Source organism: Agelaius tricolor, unplaced genomic scaffold, assembly GCF_023055355.1.
Source record: "Agelaius tricolor isolate 1412-34295 unplaced genomic scaffold, bAgeTri1.0.p SCAF_125, whole genome shotgun sequence".
Lineage (NCBI taxonomy): Eukaryota > Metazoa > Chordata > Aves > Passeriformes > Icteridae > Agelaius > Agelaius tricolor.
The window spans coordinates 156,337-172,220 of record NW_027269385.1 but is presented as its reverse complement, the minus strand read 5'-3'; the positions used below and the strand labels follow the sequence as shown (position 1 = coordinate 172,220).

The window sequence follows — 15,884 nt, the reverse complement described above, 5'->3', positions numbered from 1 at the left end:
GCGTGTCCCAGTTGTGTCCCAGGCATGTCCCAGGTGTGTCCCACCTGCCCCAGGTGTGTCTCACCTGTCCCAGTTGTGTCCCAGGTGTCCCAAGTATGTCCGACCTGCCTTAGGTGTGTCCCGGGCATGTCCCAAGTGTGTCTCACCTGCCCCAGGTGTGTCTCACCTGTCTCAGGTGTGTCCCAGGTATGCCCCAGGTGTGTCCTAGGTCTGTCCCACCTGTCCCAGGCATGTCCCAGGCGTGTCCCACCTGCCCCAGCTGTGTCCCAGGCATGTCCCAAGTGTGTCTGACCTGTCCCAGGCGTGTCCCACCTGTCCCAGGTGTGTCTCACCTGTCCCCCCCGCAGACACGACGCGGCCCAAGCGCGAGTACGAGGTGGACGGGCGCGATTATCACTTCGTGGCCTCGCGGGAGCGCATGGAGAAAGACATCCAGGGGCACAAATTCATCGAGGCGGGGCAGTACAACAGCCACCTGTACGGGACGAGTGTGCAGTCCGTGAGAGAGGTGGCTGAACAGGTGAGATACACACCTGGATACACCTGGGATACACCTGGGATACACCTGAACACACCTGGGATACACCTGGATACACCTGGGTACAGCTGGGGCGGGGCAGTACAACAGGCACCTGTACGGGACCAGCGTGCAATCGGTGCGGGAGGTGGCTGAACAGGTGAGAAACACACCTGGATACACCTGGGGTACACCTGAACACACGTGGGGTACACCTGGGATACACCTGGGTACACCTGGGGTGGGGCAGTACAACAGCCACCTGTACGGGACGAGTGTGCAGTCCGTGAGAGAGGTGGCTGAACAGGTGAGATACACACCTGGGTACACCTGGGATACACCTGGGATACACCTGAACACACCTGAACACACCTGGGATACACCTGAACACAGCTGGGGTACACCTGGGTACACCTGGGTACAGCTGGGGTGGGGCAGTACAACAGGCACCTGTACGGGACCAGCGTGCAATCGGTGCGGGAGGTGGCTGAACAGGTGAGATACACCTGGGATACACATGAGATACACCTGGGTACGGCTGGGATACACCTGAACACAGCTGGGATACACCTGAACACACCTGGGTACAGCTGGGTACACCTGGGATACACCTGGGATACACCTGAACACAGCTGGGAATGCATCTGAGCTCACCTGTGTCACACCTGTGGCACCTGCAGGGCAAGTGCTGCATCCTGGGGGTGTCTGGGAACACCTGGGGGTGACATGGGGACATCTGGGTGTGGTCTGGGTCTCACCTGTGCCTCACCTGAGCTCACCTGAGCTCACCTGGTCACACCTGTGCCACACCTGTGTCACCTGCAGGGCAAGCACTGCATCCTGGGGGTGTCTTGGGGTAGCTGTGACACACCTGGGGTACCTGGGTCACACCTGGTCACACCTGTGTCACACCTGTGTCACACCTGTGTCACCTGCAGGGCAAGCACTGCATCCTGGGGGTGTCTTGGGGTAGCTGTGACACACCTGGGGTACCTGTGTCACACCTGTGTCACACCTGTGTCACACCTGTGTCACACCTGTGTCACCTGCAGGGCAAGCACTGCATCCTGGGGGTGTCCTGGGGTAGCTGTGACACACCTGGGGTACCTGGGTCACACCTGGTCACACCTGTGTCACACCTGTGTCACACCTGTGTCACCTGCAGGGCAAGCACTGCATCCTGGGGCTGTCTGGGGGGCCATGGGGGTACCTGGGTCACACCTGGTCACACCTGTGCCTCACCTGTGCCACACCTGTGTCACCTGCAGGGCAAGCACTGCATCCTGGGGGTGTCCTGGGGTACCTGTGTCACACCACATACCTACACCCCTGTGTCACACCTGTGCCTCACCTGTGCCTCACCTGTGTCACCTGCAGGGCAAGCACTGCATCCTGGACGTGTCGGCCAACGCCGTGCGGCGGCTCCAGGCGGCGCAGCTGCACCCGATCGCCATCTTCATCCGGCCCAAATCGCTGCAGAACGTGCTGTGAGTACCTGGGCACACCTGGGGACACCTGGATACACCTGGGGACACCTGGGAACAGCTTGGGCACACCTGGGGGCACCTGAGATACATCTGAGATACACCTGGGGATACCTGGGGACACCTGGGATACACCTGGGGCACACATGGGATACACCTGAGATACACCCGGGCACACCTGGGATACACCTGGGGCACACCTGAGATACACCTGGGATACACCTGAGATACACCTGGGCACGCCTGGGGGACACCTGGGATACACCCAGGCACACCTGGGGACACCTGGGGACACCTGGATACACCTGGGGGCACCTGGGCACACCTGGGACACACCTGGGCACACCTGGGATACACCTGGGGCACACCTGGGATACACCTGAGATACATCTGAGATACACCCAGGCACACCTGGGATACACCTGGGACATACCTGGGCACACCTGGGGATACACCTGGGGCACACCTGAGATACACCTGGGATACACCTGAGATACACCTGGGCACACCTGGGATACACCTGAGATACGCCTGGGCACGCCTGGGGGACACCTGGGATACACCCAGGCACACCTGGGGACACCTGGGCACACCTGGATACACCTGGGGGCACCTGGGCACACCTGGATACACCTGAGATATACCTGGGGTACACCTGAGATACACCTGGGCACACCTGGATACACCTGGGGGCACCTGGGACACACCCGGGCACAGCTGGGGCACACCTGGGATACATCTGAGATACACCTGGGGCACACATGGGATACACCTGAGATACATCTGAGATACACCTGGGCACACCTGGGATACACCTGGGACACACCTGGGCACACCTGGGGATACACCTGGGGCACACCTGAGATACACCTGGGATACACCTGAGATACGCCTGGGCACGCCTGGGATACACCTGAGATACGCCTGGGCACGCCTGGGGGACACCTGGGATACACCCAGGCACACCTGGGGACACCTGGGCACACCTGGATACACCTGGGGGCACCTGGGCACACCTGGGACACACCCGGGCACAGCTGGGGGGTACCTGGGGCACACCCGGGCACACCTGGGATACACCTGGGATACACCTGGGCACACCTGAGACACAGCTGGGGCACACCTGAGATACACCTGGGACACACCCAGGCACACCCGGGCACACCTGGGGACACCTGGGGACACCTGGGCACACCTGGGGCACACCCGGCAGCCATTCTGGGTGGAATTTGAGGGGGTTTAGGGGCGTGGTTTGGGCACAGAGAGGGGGAAACTGAGGCAGAGGAGGCGTGGCCATTGCTAAAAGCAGCAGGGCTCATTTGCATAACGGGTGGGGCTTCATTCCCAATGGGTGGAGCTCTGTGATTGACAGGCGAGGTACGGGTGTGGCTTTGCAAAGGGGCGTGGCCTCATGAATAAATCTGCGGTGGGAGGGGCTTGTGAGGGGTGATGGGCGTGGCCAGGAGATGTGGGTGCGTCTGGGGGATTATGGGCGTGGCCAGGCGATGTGGGCGTGTCTGTGAGGGGTTAGTGGGCGTGACCAGGAAATGGGTGTGGCTGTGGGGGTTGTGGGCGTGGCCAATAAATGTGGGCATGCCTGGGGGATTGTGGGCGTGGCCATGTAATTTGGGCGTTTCTTTCAGGGGTTAGTGGGTGTGACCAGGCAATGTGGGCGTGGCCAGGCGATGTGGGTGTGTCTGGGGGATTATGGGCGTGGCCAGGCGATGTGGGCACGTCTGTGGAGGTTGTGGGCGTGGCCAAGCAATGTGGGGGTGGGGGTGGGGGGGTTGTGGGCGTGGTCAGACGATGTGGGCGTGTCCCGACGTGGCCCCGCCCCCTCAGGGAGATCTCCAAGCGCGTGAGCGAGGAGCAGGCGCGGAAAGCGTTCGACAGAGCCACCAAACTGGAGCAGGAGTTCACCGAGTGCTTCTCAGGTGAGGGGCACCCCCAAAATCCACCCAAAACAGTCCCAAAAATCCCCCAAAATCCACCCAAAATAGTCCCAAAAAAGTCCCAAAAATCCCCAAAAATCCACCCCAAAACAGTCCCAAAAATCCCCCAAAATCCACCCCAAAATAGTCCCAAAAAAGTCCCAAAAATCCCCCAAAATCCACCCCAAAATAGTCCCAAAAATCCCCCAAAATCCACCCAAAAATCCCCCAAAATCCACCCAAAATAGTCCCAAAAATCCCCCAAATCCACCCCAAAATAGTCCCAAAATCCACCCTAAATAGTCCCAAAAATCCCCCAAAATCCCCTTTTTTTTAACCCCACAAAGGTCTCTACCCACCCCAAACCTCCCCAAAAACTCCCCTAAAACCCCCAAAAATCCCCATTTTTTTAACCCTCCAAAGATCCCTACTCACCCCAAAACCCCCTCAAACCCCCAAAATCCCATTTTTTAACCCCCCAAACCCCCCCAAAACTCCCTAAAATCCCATTTTTTTTACCCTTTGAAGACCCCTACTCACCCCAAACCCCCCTAAAACCCCCCAAAATCCCCCTAAAATCCCCATTTTTTAACCCTTCAAAGGTCTCTACCCACCCCAAACCTCCCCAAAACCCCCCAAAACTCCCTAAAATCCCCATTTTTTTTACCGTTTGAAGATCCCTACTCACCCCAAACCCCCCAAAATCCCAATTTTTTTACCCTCCAAAGATCCCTACTCACCCCAAACCCCCCTAAAACCCCCCAAAACCCCCTAAAATCCCCAAAAATCCCATTTTTTAACCCCCCAAAATCCCCCAAAATCCCATTTTTTAACCCTCCAAAGATCTCTACCCACCCCAAACCTCCATAAACCCCCCAAAATTCCCTTTTCTTAACCTTCTGAAGATCCCTACTCACCCCAAACCCCCCCAAAATCCCATTTTTTAACCCCCCAAACCCCCCTAAAACCCCCTAAAATCCCATTTTTTTTACCATTTGAAGACCCCTACTCACCCCAAACCCCCTCAAAACCCCCCAAAATCCCCCAAATCCTCTCCAAAAACCGAAATTTCCATTCCAGCCATGGTGGAAGGCGACAGCTTCGAGGAGATTTACCACAAAGTCAAACGCGTCATCGAGGACCTCTCAGGACCTTTCATTTGGGTCTTAGGGCCAAGGGGGGACCCCCCCCCAAAAAAAAACCGACAAAAAACCCCCCAAAAACCACAGGAAAAACAAAAAAAAAACCCCCCCAAAAAAAAACCCCAGAAAAAAACCAACGAAAAAAACCCCACCAGGACCTGCTGGGAATCCCCAAAGCTTTGGGGGATGGGGTTCTTGTTAATTATTTTAATTTATTTGAATTATTTTAATTTTTTTTTTTTTTTTAAATTTTTTGGGGGGGGTCCTCTCCGGTGGTTTTTGGGGGGGTGGGGGGGATAGAAAGGCCCCCCCTCAGCCACCCCCAAAATCGGAAATTTGGACTCTTTTTTTTGTACATATTTAAGCTCTATATTTGTAACGGCCCCCGAGGGGGGGGGCCCCGAATCGGCCCCTCCTGGCCTCAAAATTTGGGGGGGGGGGAGGGGTTTGGGGAGGGGTTTGGGGAGGGGTTTGGGGCCCCCCCTCCCCCTCCTCCTCCTCCTCCTCCCCCCCTTCCCCCTCCCCCTCCCTCGGCGTGGGAAACAAAGGGAGGGGAGGGGGAGGGGGGTGGGGGAGGGGAGATGAGAGTATTTTGCATAGAAATTCTGGAATTGTGGGAATAAAAGCGATGGAGACGCCGGAGGTTCGGGATTGGGCGGGGGTTGGGAGGGGAAGTTTTGGGGTGCGGGACCCCTCGGAGGTAAAATTTTGAGGGAATTTTTAGGGAATTTTTCGGATTGGAAAAGGTCGTTGTGGGGTTCAATGGGGAGTTTGGGGGCTCAGGGGGATTTGGGGGGGTCCTGAGTGGGATTTGGGGGGTGCTGGAGGGGTCGCGGAGGTCGGGGACCCACCCGGAGTTGGAATTTGGGGAGATTTTGGGCGGTTTTGGGGTGGAAAGGACGCGTGGGAACCGGCACGGGAGCGGCAGCCAATCAGAAGCGAGAGCGCGCAATGGAGGCGCGGCCAAGGCGGTTTGTGAATGGAGGGCGGAGTTTATGAATGGAGGGCGGGGTTTAAGAACAGAGCGCGGGATTTATGAATGGAGGGCGGGGTTTAAGAACGGAGCGCGGGATTTATGAATGGAGGGCGGGGTTTAAGAACGGAGCGCGGGATTTATGAATGGAGGGCGGGGTTTATGAATGGAGGGCGGGGTTTTCCCACCCTCATCACCACCTCAGCACCTTCCCGCCCTAATTATCGCTAATTACCAGTTGTAATTAATTTATTACCAAGCAGAAAAAGGGGGGGGGAGACCCCCCCTGGAATGGGGGGGACCCCAAATTTATTGGGGGGGGGGGAGTGGGCGGGGCGCTCTGGCCACGCCCATTTCCCACCTTGGTCCCAGGGGTTTTTTGGGGGGTCCCGGGGGGGAATTTTGGGGTCCCATAAAAATTTGGGGGTCCCTGAAGTTTTGGGGGATCCCGGGAAGATTTTTGGGGGTCCCATAAAAATTTGGGACCATCCCAGGTGAGATTTTAGGGTCCCAGAGCACGGAAACCTCCCCAAAATCCTCTTTAAAAAATCTGAATTTTGGGGTGATTTTGGGCTTTCCACAAAATTTTTGGGTCTCAGGTGAAATTTTGGGGGTCCCAAGTGAAATTTTGGGGTCCCAGGTGAAATTTTGGGGGGGTCCCATCAAATCTCGCTGTGATTCCAAGGGAAATTTTTGGGGTTCTCGGAGCATAAGAGCCAAAAATCCCCTTTTAAACCCCCCCAAAAAATCGCGATTTTGGGGGGGATTTTTGGGGGGATTTTGGGGTTTTTGGGGTGCTGGGGATTTTGGGGTCACTCCCGTTTGGGGTGGGGGTCCCGGGAGCCCCCCAAAAGCAGCACCTGGGCCAGCAGGACCCCATTGCAGGCGGCCGAGGCCGCGAAGGTGGAGGCCAAAAGGAGATCCCCGGTTTCCTGCAAAATTGGGGGAAATTTGGGGGATTTTGGGGAAAATTGGGGGATTTTGGGGGAAATTGGGGGATTTTGGGGGGTTTCAGGGAAATTTGGGGGATTTGGGGAAAAAATTCGGGGATTTTGGGGGAAAATTTGGGGGATTTTGGGGAAAATTTGGGGGATTTTGGGGGGAAATTTGGGGGAAAATTTTGGGGGATTTTGGTAAAATTTTGGGGGGAAAATTTGGGGGATTTTGGGCGATTTGGGGGAAAATTTCTGGGATTTTGGGGGGAAAATTTGGGGGATTTTGGGGGGAAATTTGGAGGATTTTGGGGGATTTTGGTAAAAATTTGGGGGATTTGGGGGGATTTGGGGCAAAAATTTGGGGGTATTTGGGAGGAATTTGGGGGATTTTGGGGGGAAAATTTGGGGGATTTTGCGAAAAAATTTGGGGGATTTGGGGGATTTTGGAGGAAATTTGGGGGGAAATTTGGGGGAAATTTGGGGGATTTTGGGGGAAAAATTTGGGGGAAATTTCAGGATTTTGGAGGAAATTTGGGGGATTTTGGGGGAAATTTGGGGGGAAATTTGCGGGAAAAATTTGGGGGATTTGGTGGGGAAAATTTGGGGGGATTTTGGGGGGGAAATTTGGGTAAAAATTTGGGGAATTTTGTGGAAATTTGGGGGATTTTGGGGAAATCTGGGGGAATTTGGGGGATTTTGGGAGAAATTTGGGCTGAATTTGGGGCAAAATTGAGTAAAAATTGGGGATTTTTGGGGGTTCCGGGTGGGTTTTAGGATCGGGGATTTTTTTGGGGAGGTTTTTTGGGATTTGGGGTTTTTGGGATTTTTTTATTTGGGGAGGGGTCTCACCTTGAATGGGCCAAATCTGAGGGGGTTTTGAGTGAATTTGAGGCAAATTTGGGCTGAATTTGGGCTGAATTTTGGGCAAAATTGAGTAAAAATTGGGGATTTTTGGGGTTCCGGGTGGGTTTTAGGATTGGGGATTTTTTTGGGGAGGTTTTTTGGGATTCAGGGATTTTGGGATTTGGGGTCTCACCGTGAGGGAGGTGAAGATTCGGGCCAGGGCCCCCCCAAACAGGAGCCCCGTGGAGACCCCCGAGAGCTGCCCCGTGTGGCCCTGCCGGGCGTTGGTCACGATCTGGAGCAGCTGAGGGGGAAATTTTGGGGCTTTTTTGGGGGTTTTCCAAAAATTTGGAAACCTAAAATCTTCCCTGAGCCATCAGGGAGGGGAAAAAATCCAAAAAAATGGGGAAAAAACCCACAAAAAACTCCATAAATTGACCCAAAATGAGCGTGAAATAAGAAGGGGATTTGGTGGGGTTTGGGTACAAAAAAACCCCAAAATTCCACCCCAAACTCACCCAAAATTTCTCCCAAAACCCCTCAAAATCCCCCCAAAATCCCCTGAGAACTCCCCCAGAACCCCCCAAAAATTCCCCCAAAACTCCCCCCAAAATTCCCAAAATCCCCAAACCCCCAAAACCCTCCTCAAATCCCCCCAAAATCCCTTTAAAATGCCTTTAAAATCCCCCCTAAAATCCCCCCAAAACTCCCCCAAATTTCCCCCATAATTTCCCCCAAAACTTCCCCAAAACCCCCCCAAAATCCCCCTAAATCCCCTCAAAATCCCCCCCAAATCCCCAAAATCCCCCTCAAAATCCCCCAAATCTCCCCAAAACCCCCCCCAACATCCTCCTAAAAATCCCTCCCAAAACCCCCCAAAAATTCCCCCAAAATCCCCAAAATCTCCCAAAATCCCCTCCTAAAATCCCCAAATCCCCCCAAAACCCCTCAAAATCCCCCCCAAAACTACCCCAAAATCCTCCCAAAATCCTCCTCAAATCCCCAAAATTCCCCCCAAAACTCCCCAAAATCCCCCCAAATTCCCCCAAAAATCCCACCAAAACTCCCCCAAAATCCCCCCTAATATCCCCAAAACCCCTCAAAACTTCCCCCAAATTCTCCCAAAACCCCTCAAAATCCCCCCCAAATCCCCCAAAATCCCTCCCAAAACCCCTCAAAACTCCCCCCCAAAATCCCCCTAAAACTCCCCCAAAATCGCCCCAAAACCCCTCAAAATCCCCCTCAAATCCCCAAAATCCCCCCCAAAAACCCCTCAAAACTGCCCCAAAATCCCCCAAAACTCCCCCAAAATCCCCAAATTCCCCAAAACTCCCCCAAAACCCCTCAAGATCCCCCCCAAAATCCCAGCAAAATCCCCCAAAAATCCCTTTAAAATCCCCCCAAAATCCCACCAAACTCCCTCAAAACCCCCCCTAAAATCCCCAAATTCCCCCAGAACTCCCCCAAAATCGCCCCAAAATCCCCCTAAAATCCCCCAAGTCCCCCCAAAAATCCCCTCAAAAATCCCACCCAAAATGTCCCAAAAACCCCCAAATCTCCCCAAAATCCCCCCCAAAATCCCCCAAAACCCTCCAAAAATTCCCCCAGAACTCCCCGAAAATCCCCCTAAAAATCCCCCCAAAATCCTCCAAAACTCCCCCAAAATCCCCAAAACTGCCCCAAATTCCCCTCAAAACTCCCCCAAAATCTCCCAAAATCCCCTCCTAAAATCCCCAAATCCCCCCAAAACTCCCTCCCAAAACCCCCCAAAAATTCCCCCAAAACCCCTCAAAATACCCAAAATCCTCCCAAAAATTCCCCCGAAGTTCCCCCCAAATCCCCCTAAAATCCCCCAAATCTCCCCCAAACCCCCCTAAAATCCCCAAATCCCCCCAGAACTCCCCCAAAATCCCCCCCAAATCCCCCCAAATCCCCTCAAAATCCCCCCAAAACTCCCCCAAATTCCCCTCAAAACTGCCCCAAAATCCCCCAAATTCCCCTCAAAACTGCCCCAAAATCCCCAAAATCCTCCCCAAAATCGCCCCAAAACCCCTCAAAACCCCCCTAAAATTCCCCTAAAACTCCCCCAAAATCTCCCCAAACCCCCCAAAATCCACCAAAACTCCCCCAAAATCCCCCAAAACTCCCCCAAAATCCCCTCAAAACTCCCCCAAAATCTCCCAAAATCCCCTCCTAAAATCCCCAAAATCCCCCCAAACCCCCCCAAAACCCCTCAAAATCCCCCAAAATCCCCCTAAAATCCCCAAAATCCCCCCTAAAATCCCCCCAAAACCCCTCAAAATTGCCCCAAATCCCCCCAAAATCCCCCCAAAATCCCCTCAAAACTCCCCCAAATTCCCCTTAAAACTGCCCCAAAACTCCCCCCAAATCCCCAAATTCCCCAAAACTCCCCCAAATCCCCCCAATTTCCCCCCGAATCCCCCTCAACCCCCTCACCCTGCTGAGGATGATGATGGGCAGGTTCAGGGCCTGCAGGGCAGTGATGAAGCTCAGCGGGGTCAGGGGAGACACCAAAACCCCCAAAAACGCCCCAAAAACGGCCACGAGCGCCAGCCCTGGAGGGGAGGGGACACAAAGGGGTCAGGGGTGGGAAAAAACCCAAAAACCCCAAAAAACAAAACAAAACAAACCCAAAAAAAACCCCAAAAAACTGCAAAAACCCCCAAAAAACCCCCCCAAAAAAACCCAAAACACCTCCAAAATTCCACCCCACAAAAACCCGCCAAAAAACCCCAAAAACCCCAAAAAAACCCAAAAAAACCCCCAAAATCCCCCAATAAAAACCCAAAAAAACCCCAAAAAAAAACACCCCAAAAAACCCAAAAAAACCCCTAAAATCCCCCAATAAAAACCCAAAAAAACCCCCAAAAAAAACCACCCCAAAAAACCCCAAAAAAACCCCCAAAATCCCCCAATAAAAACCCAAAAAACCCCCCAAAAAAAAACACCCCAAAAAACCCCAAAAATCCCCAAAATCCCCCCGAAAAAAACCCCCAAAAAAACCCCCAACCCCCCCCCCCAAAACCCCAAAAAACACCCCCCCAAAAAAACCCCAAAAAAAAACCAAAAAAAAACCCAAAATCCCCAAAAACGCCCCAAAAACGGCCACGAGCGCCAGCCCTGGTGGGGAGGGGACACAAAGGGGGTCAGGGGTGGGAAAAAAACCCAAAAAACTCCAAAAACCCCAAAAAAAAGCCCAAAATCCCCCTAAAAAACCCCAAAATCGCTCCAAAAAAAACCCCCAAAATTGCCCCAAAAAAAACCCCAAAAACCCCAAGAAAACCCCAAAAAACTCCAAAATCCCCAAAAACGGCCACAAGCGCCAGCCCTGGAGGGGAGGGGACACAAAGGGGTCAGGGGTTGGAAAAAACCCAAAAAAACCCCAAAAAAACCCAAAAAAAAACCAAAATCCCCCTAAAAAACCCTCAAAATCCCCCATAAAAACCCCAAAAATCCCCAAAATCCCCCCCAAAAAAAACCCCAAAAACACCAAAAAAACCCCCAACCCCCCCCCCAAAAAAACCCCAAAAAAACAAAAAAAAAAAAACCAAAAAAACCCCAAAATCCCCAAAAACGCCCCAAAAACGGCCACGAGCGCCAGCCCTGGAGGGGAGGGGACACAAAGGGGTCAGGGGTGGGAAAAAAACCCAAAAAAACCCAAAAAAACCCCAAAATCGCCCAAAAAAACAGACAAAAAAATAGCAAAATCCCCCCCAAGAAACCCCCAAAACCCAAAAAAAAACTCTCAGGAAAACCCAAAAAAAAACCCCAAAAACCCCCAAAAAATGCAAAAAAAAAACCCCAAAAAAACCACCAAAAAAAACCCCAAAAAAACAAAACAAAAAAAACCAACCCAAACTCCCCTCCAAAAAAAACCCAAAAAAACAAAAACCCCCAAAAACCCCCAAAAAACAAAAAAAACAACCCCAAAACCCAAAAAAAAGCAAAAAAAAACCCCAAACCTCCCCAAAAAAAACCCAAACCCCCCCCCAAAAAAACCCAAACTCCCCCCCCAAAAAACCCCAGAAAACCAAAAAACCCCCCCAAAACCCCCCCAAAAAAACCCTCAAAAAAATCAAAAAAACCAAAAAAAACCCCAAAAAAGCCCCAAAAAAACTCCAAAAAATTCAAAAATCCCAAAAACCCCCCAAAAAATCCTCAAAAAAACCCAAAAAAACCCTCAAAAAAACCCAAAAAAAAAACCCCAAAAAAGCCCCAAAAACGCAAAAAAAACCCCCAAAAAAACAAAAAAAAAAGCCAAAAAACCCCAAAAAACCAAAAAAAAAAACCTCAAAAAAAACCCAAAAAAAACCCAAACCCCCCCAAAAAAACCCTCAAAAAAACCCCAAAAAACCCCCAAAATCCCCCACAAAAAACTCCAAAAACCCCCAAAAAACACCAAAAAACCCCAAAATCCCCAAAACCCCCAAAAAAACCCCAAAAAAACCCTCAAAAAAACCCCCAAAAAAACCCCAAAAAATTCAAAAATCCCAAACCCCCCCCAAAAAAACCCTCAAAAAAAACCCAAAAAACCCCAAAATCCCAAAAACCCCCCAAAAAAACCCTCAAAAAAACCCTAAAGAAACACCAAAAAAACCCTCAAAAAAACCCCAAAAAAACCCCAAAAACGCAAAAAAAAAACCCCAAAAAAACAAAAAAAAAAGCCAAAAAACCCCAAAAAACCAAAAAAAAAAACCTCAAAAAAAACCCAAAAAAAACCCAAAACCCCCCAAAAAAACCCTCAAAAAAACCCTCAAAAAAACCCCAAAAATCCTCAAAAAAACCAAAAAAAAACCCCAAAAAAACCCCCAAAAAAACCCCAAAATCGCCCAAATTGCCCCCAAACCTCGGCCCGTGCGGCCCCCGAAGTGCAGGATGAGGAAGAGGAGGGTGAGGCTCTGCAGGAGGAGGAAGAGCGACTCCCCCCAGGCGCTGTTGGAATTTTGGGGGGGTCAGGAGGGGAAAAAATGGGGAGAATCCCGAGAGGGATGGAGGGAAATGGCTGAAAATGGCCCCAAAATAGCCTAAAAGTTCCCCAGAATTTCCCAAATTCCCTCGAAATTTCCCAAATTCCCCCAGAATTTCCCAAATTCCCTCCAAACTTCCTCAAATCGCCCCCCAAAATTCCCCTAAACCACCCCAAATCCCCAAAATTGACCCCAAAATCCCTCCCAGACCCCTCAAAATCCCCCTCAAATCCACCCCAACCCTCCCGAAATCCCCCCCAAATTCAGCCCAAATCCATCCCCAAACCCCCTCAAATCCTTCCCAAATCCATCCCCAACCCCCCAAATCCCCCAAATCCACCCCAAACCCCCTCAAATCCCCCAAATCCACCCCAAACCCCCTCAAATCCCCCCTAAATTCACCCCAAATCCCCCCTAAATTCACCCCAAATCCACCCCAAATCCCCCAAATTTCCCCCAAATCCATCCCCAAGCCTCCAAATCCCCCAAATCCACCCCAAACCCCCCCAAATTTCCCCCAAATCCACCCCAACCCCTCCAAACCCCATCAAATCCCCCAAATCCACCTCAAACCCCCCAAAATCCACTCCAAATCCACCCCAAAATCCCCCAAATTCACCCCAAATCCACCCCCAACCCCTCCAAATCCCCCAAATCCACCCTCAAAACCCCAAAATCCCCCAAATTTCCCCAAAATCCATCCCCAACCCCTCCAAACCCCCCCAAATTCACCCCAAACCCCTCAAAACCGCCTCAAATCCCCCAAATCCACCCCAAATGCCCCCCAAATCCACCCCCAAGTCACCCCAAACCCCCCCCAAATTCACCCCAAACCCCCTCAAATCCCCCAAATCCAACCCCAAATGCCCCCAAAATCCTTCCCAAATCCACCCCAAAGCTCCCAAATTCCCCCCAAATCATCCCCAAATCCCCCAAATCCACCTCAAATCCCCCAAAATCCCCCCCAAATCCACCCCCAACCCTTCCAAACCCCCTCAAATCCTTCCCAAATCCATCCCCAACCCCCCAAATCCCCCAAATCCACCCCAAACCCCCTCAAATCCCCCGAATTCACTCCCAAAGCCCCCAAAATCCTTCCCAAATCCATCCCAAACCCCCCCAAATCCCCCCTAAATTCACCCCAAACCCCTCCAAACCCCCTCAAATCCCCCAAATCCCCCAAAATCCTTCCCAAATCCATCCCAAACCCCCCAAAATCCCCCAAATTTCCCCCAAACTCACCTGAAGGGGAAGCCCCGGGCGCAGCCGTAGCCCACAGAGCCCCCCAGGGCCAGCAGCTCCAGCAGCACCGAGGGGAGGCTGAGCCCCCCCCCACTGCGGGACCCCCAAACCTTCAGCAGCTGGGGCACCTTCACTGAGGGGGGAAAATGGGGTAAAAACCCAAAAAACCCCCAAAAATCCAGCCCAAAATATGAAAAAACCGCTTGAAAATACCCCAAAATGGCCCCCAGGGATCCCCAAGCCTTCAGCAGCTGCGGGACCTTCACTGAGGGGGGAAATGGGGTTAAATTTAAAAAAAGAAAAAAATCCATCTCAAAAAAATCACCCCCAAATTAATCCTAGAATAATCTGGGACCACAAAACCCCCAAAATCTTCCCTGGAGCTCCCAAATCCCCTCAGATCCTCTCAAAATCTCACCCAGGACGGATCCCGCCACAATCCCGTAGCCCAGAACTTTGCTCAGGAGGATTTTTAGGCACGGAACTGCGGAGAAAGGACAAAGGTGAGGTGAAGTGACCCCAAAGTTCCAAAAAAATCCTCAAAATCCCCTCAAAATTTCTCAAAATCCCCTCAAAAGCCCTCAAAATTTGGATATCCCACACCCAAAACAAAAATGGCGGCGACATCGCCTCACAACCAAAACAAAAATGGCGGCGCTTCTTTCCCGCGCCCAAAACCAAGATGGCGGCGCCCCTCACAACTCCCGCCAGTAAACAAAATGGCGGCCACCTCCACAGCCCTTAAAGGAGCCCCAAAATCCCCCTCAAAACCGCCCGAAAAGCCCCGAAAAGCCCCAAAACCCCTAAAAAATTTCTCAAAATTCCTCAAAATTTGGATAGCCCCACACCCAAAACAAAGATGGCGACATCGCCTCACAACCAAAACAAAAATGGCGGCCCCCTCACAACTCTCGCCCCTAACCAAAATGGCGGCCGCCCCCACAGCCCTTCAGCCCTTAAAGGAGCCCCCAAATCCCCCCCAAAACCGCCCAAAAAGTCCCAAAAAATCCTCAAAATCCCTTCAGAATCCCTTAAAATTTGGAGATCCCCACACCCAAAACAAAGATGGCGGCGGCATCGCCTCATAGCCAAAACAAAAATGGCGGCGCTTCTTTCCCGCGCCCAAAACCAAGATGGCGGCGCCCCTCACAACTCTCGCCCGTAACCAAAATGGCGGCCGCCCCCATAGACCTTGAAGGTGCCCCAAAATTCTCCTCAAAACGGCCCGAATAGCCCCGAAAAGCCCCAAAATCCCTAAAAAAATTTCTCAAAATTCCTCAAAATTTGGCTATCCCCACACCCAAAACAAAGATGGCGGCGACATCGCCTCACACCCAAAACAAAGATGGCGGCGCTTCTTTCCCGCGCCCAAAGCCAAGATGGCGGCGTCCGTCACAACTCCCGCCCGTAACCAAAATGGCGGCCGCCCCCACAGCCCTTAAAGGAGCCCCAAAATCCCTCTTAAAACCGCCCGAAAAGCCCCAAACTCGCTGCCCGCGGCCCCTCCATCACCATCGAGGAGCTGGAAGCGGAGGAAGAATCGGTCGAAGCAGTGCTCGGGCAGCAGGAACGGGACGAGCCAAGGCCGGAGCGGCTCCATGGCGGCTCCCGCGCTGACGGGAAATCGGCGGGAAACGCCCCTCGTATGCCGTGATTGGCTGAGACGCCAGAAAATCCCGCCCCTCTAAACCCGCCCCGTAATTCTATTGGATAGGATAGCGAAGTTGCCTGTCAATCAAAAGCTACACAAAGCTGTGATTAGTCAACGGTTTATTGCGCAACGCGATTGGTTGAGTGGGCGTAAGGCCCCGCCCGTCGCTGGTGCGGCG

The 15,884-nt window shown here is 52.4% G+C and overlaps 2 protein-coding genes and 1 long non-coding RNA gene across 3 annotated transcripts in view; 1 reads left to right on the top strand and 2 right to left on the bottom strand.

The window, feature by feature from the left end:
- Positions 1-5,712, top strand: part of LOC139586580 (disks large homolog 4-like) — a 48,843-nt gene extending 43,131 nt beyond the window's left edge. The window contains 4 exon segments of the mRNA XM_071420099.1: positions 348-520; positions 1,895-2,004; positions 3,844-3,935; positions 5,013-5,712. Of these exon segments, the coding sequence (XP_071276200.1) occupies positions 348-520; positions 1,895-2,004; positions 3,844-3,935; positions 5,013-5,374 (737 nt within the window). The 3' untranslated portion in view covers positions 5,375-5,712.
- On the bottom strand, positions 515-1,009 carry LOC139586590 (uncharacterized). Its single transcript, XR_011677867.1, has 3 exons — positions 901-1,009; positions 712-869; positions 515-543 (listed from the first exon to the last, which is right to left on the bottom strand). It is a non-coding gene; the product is annotated as an uncharacterized lncRNA (long non-coding RNA).
- Positions 5,713-5,791: 79 nt separating the features above from the next.
- MPDU1 (mannose-P-dolichol utilization defect 1) lies at positions 5,792-15,710 on the bottom strand. The gene is made up of 7 exons (XM_071420101.1): positions 15,568-15,710; positions 14,474-14,539; positions 14,056-14,188; positions 12,693-12,778; positions 10,283-10,401; positions 8,019-8,129; positions 5,792-6,979 (listed from the first exon to the last, which is right to left on the bottom strand). Exons 1-7 carry the CDS (start codon positions 15,653-15,655, stop codon positions 6,860-6,862), a joined length of 723 nt encoding a protein of 240 aa, XP_071276202.1. The 5' UTR covers positions 15,656-15,710; the 3' UTR covers positions 5,792-6,859.
- Positions 15,711-15,884: the final 174 nt, after the last annotated feature.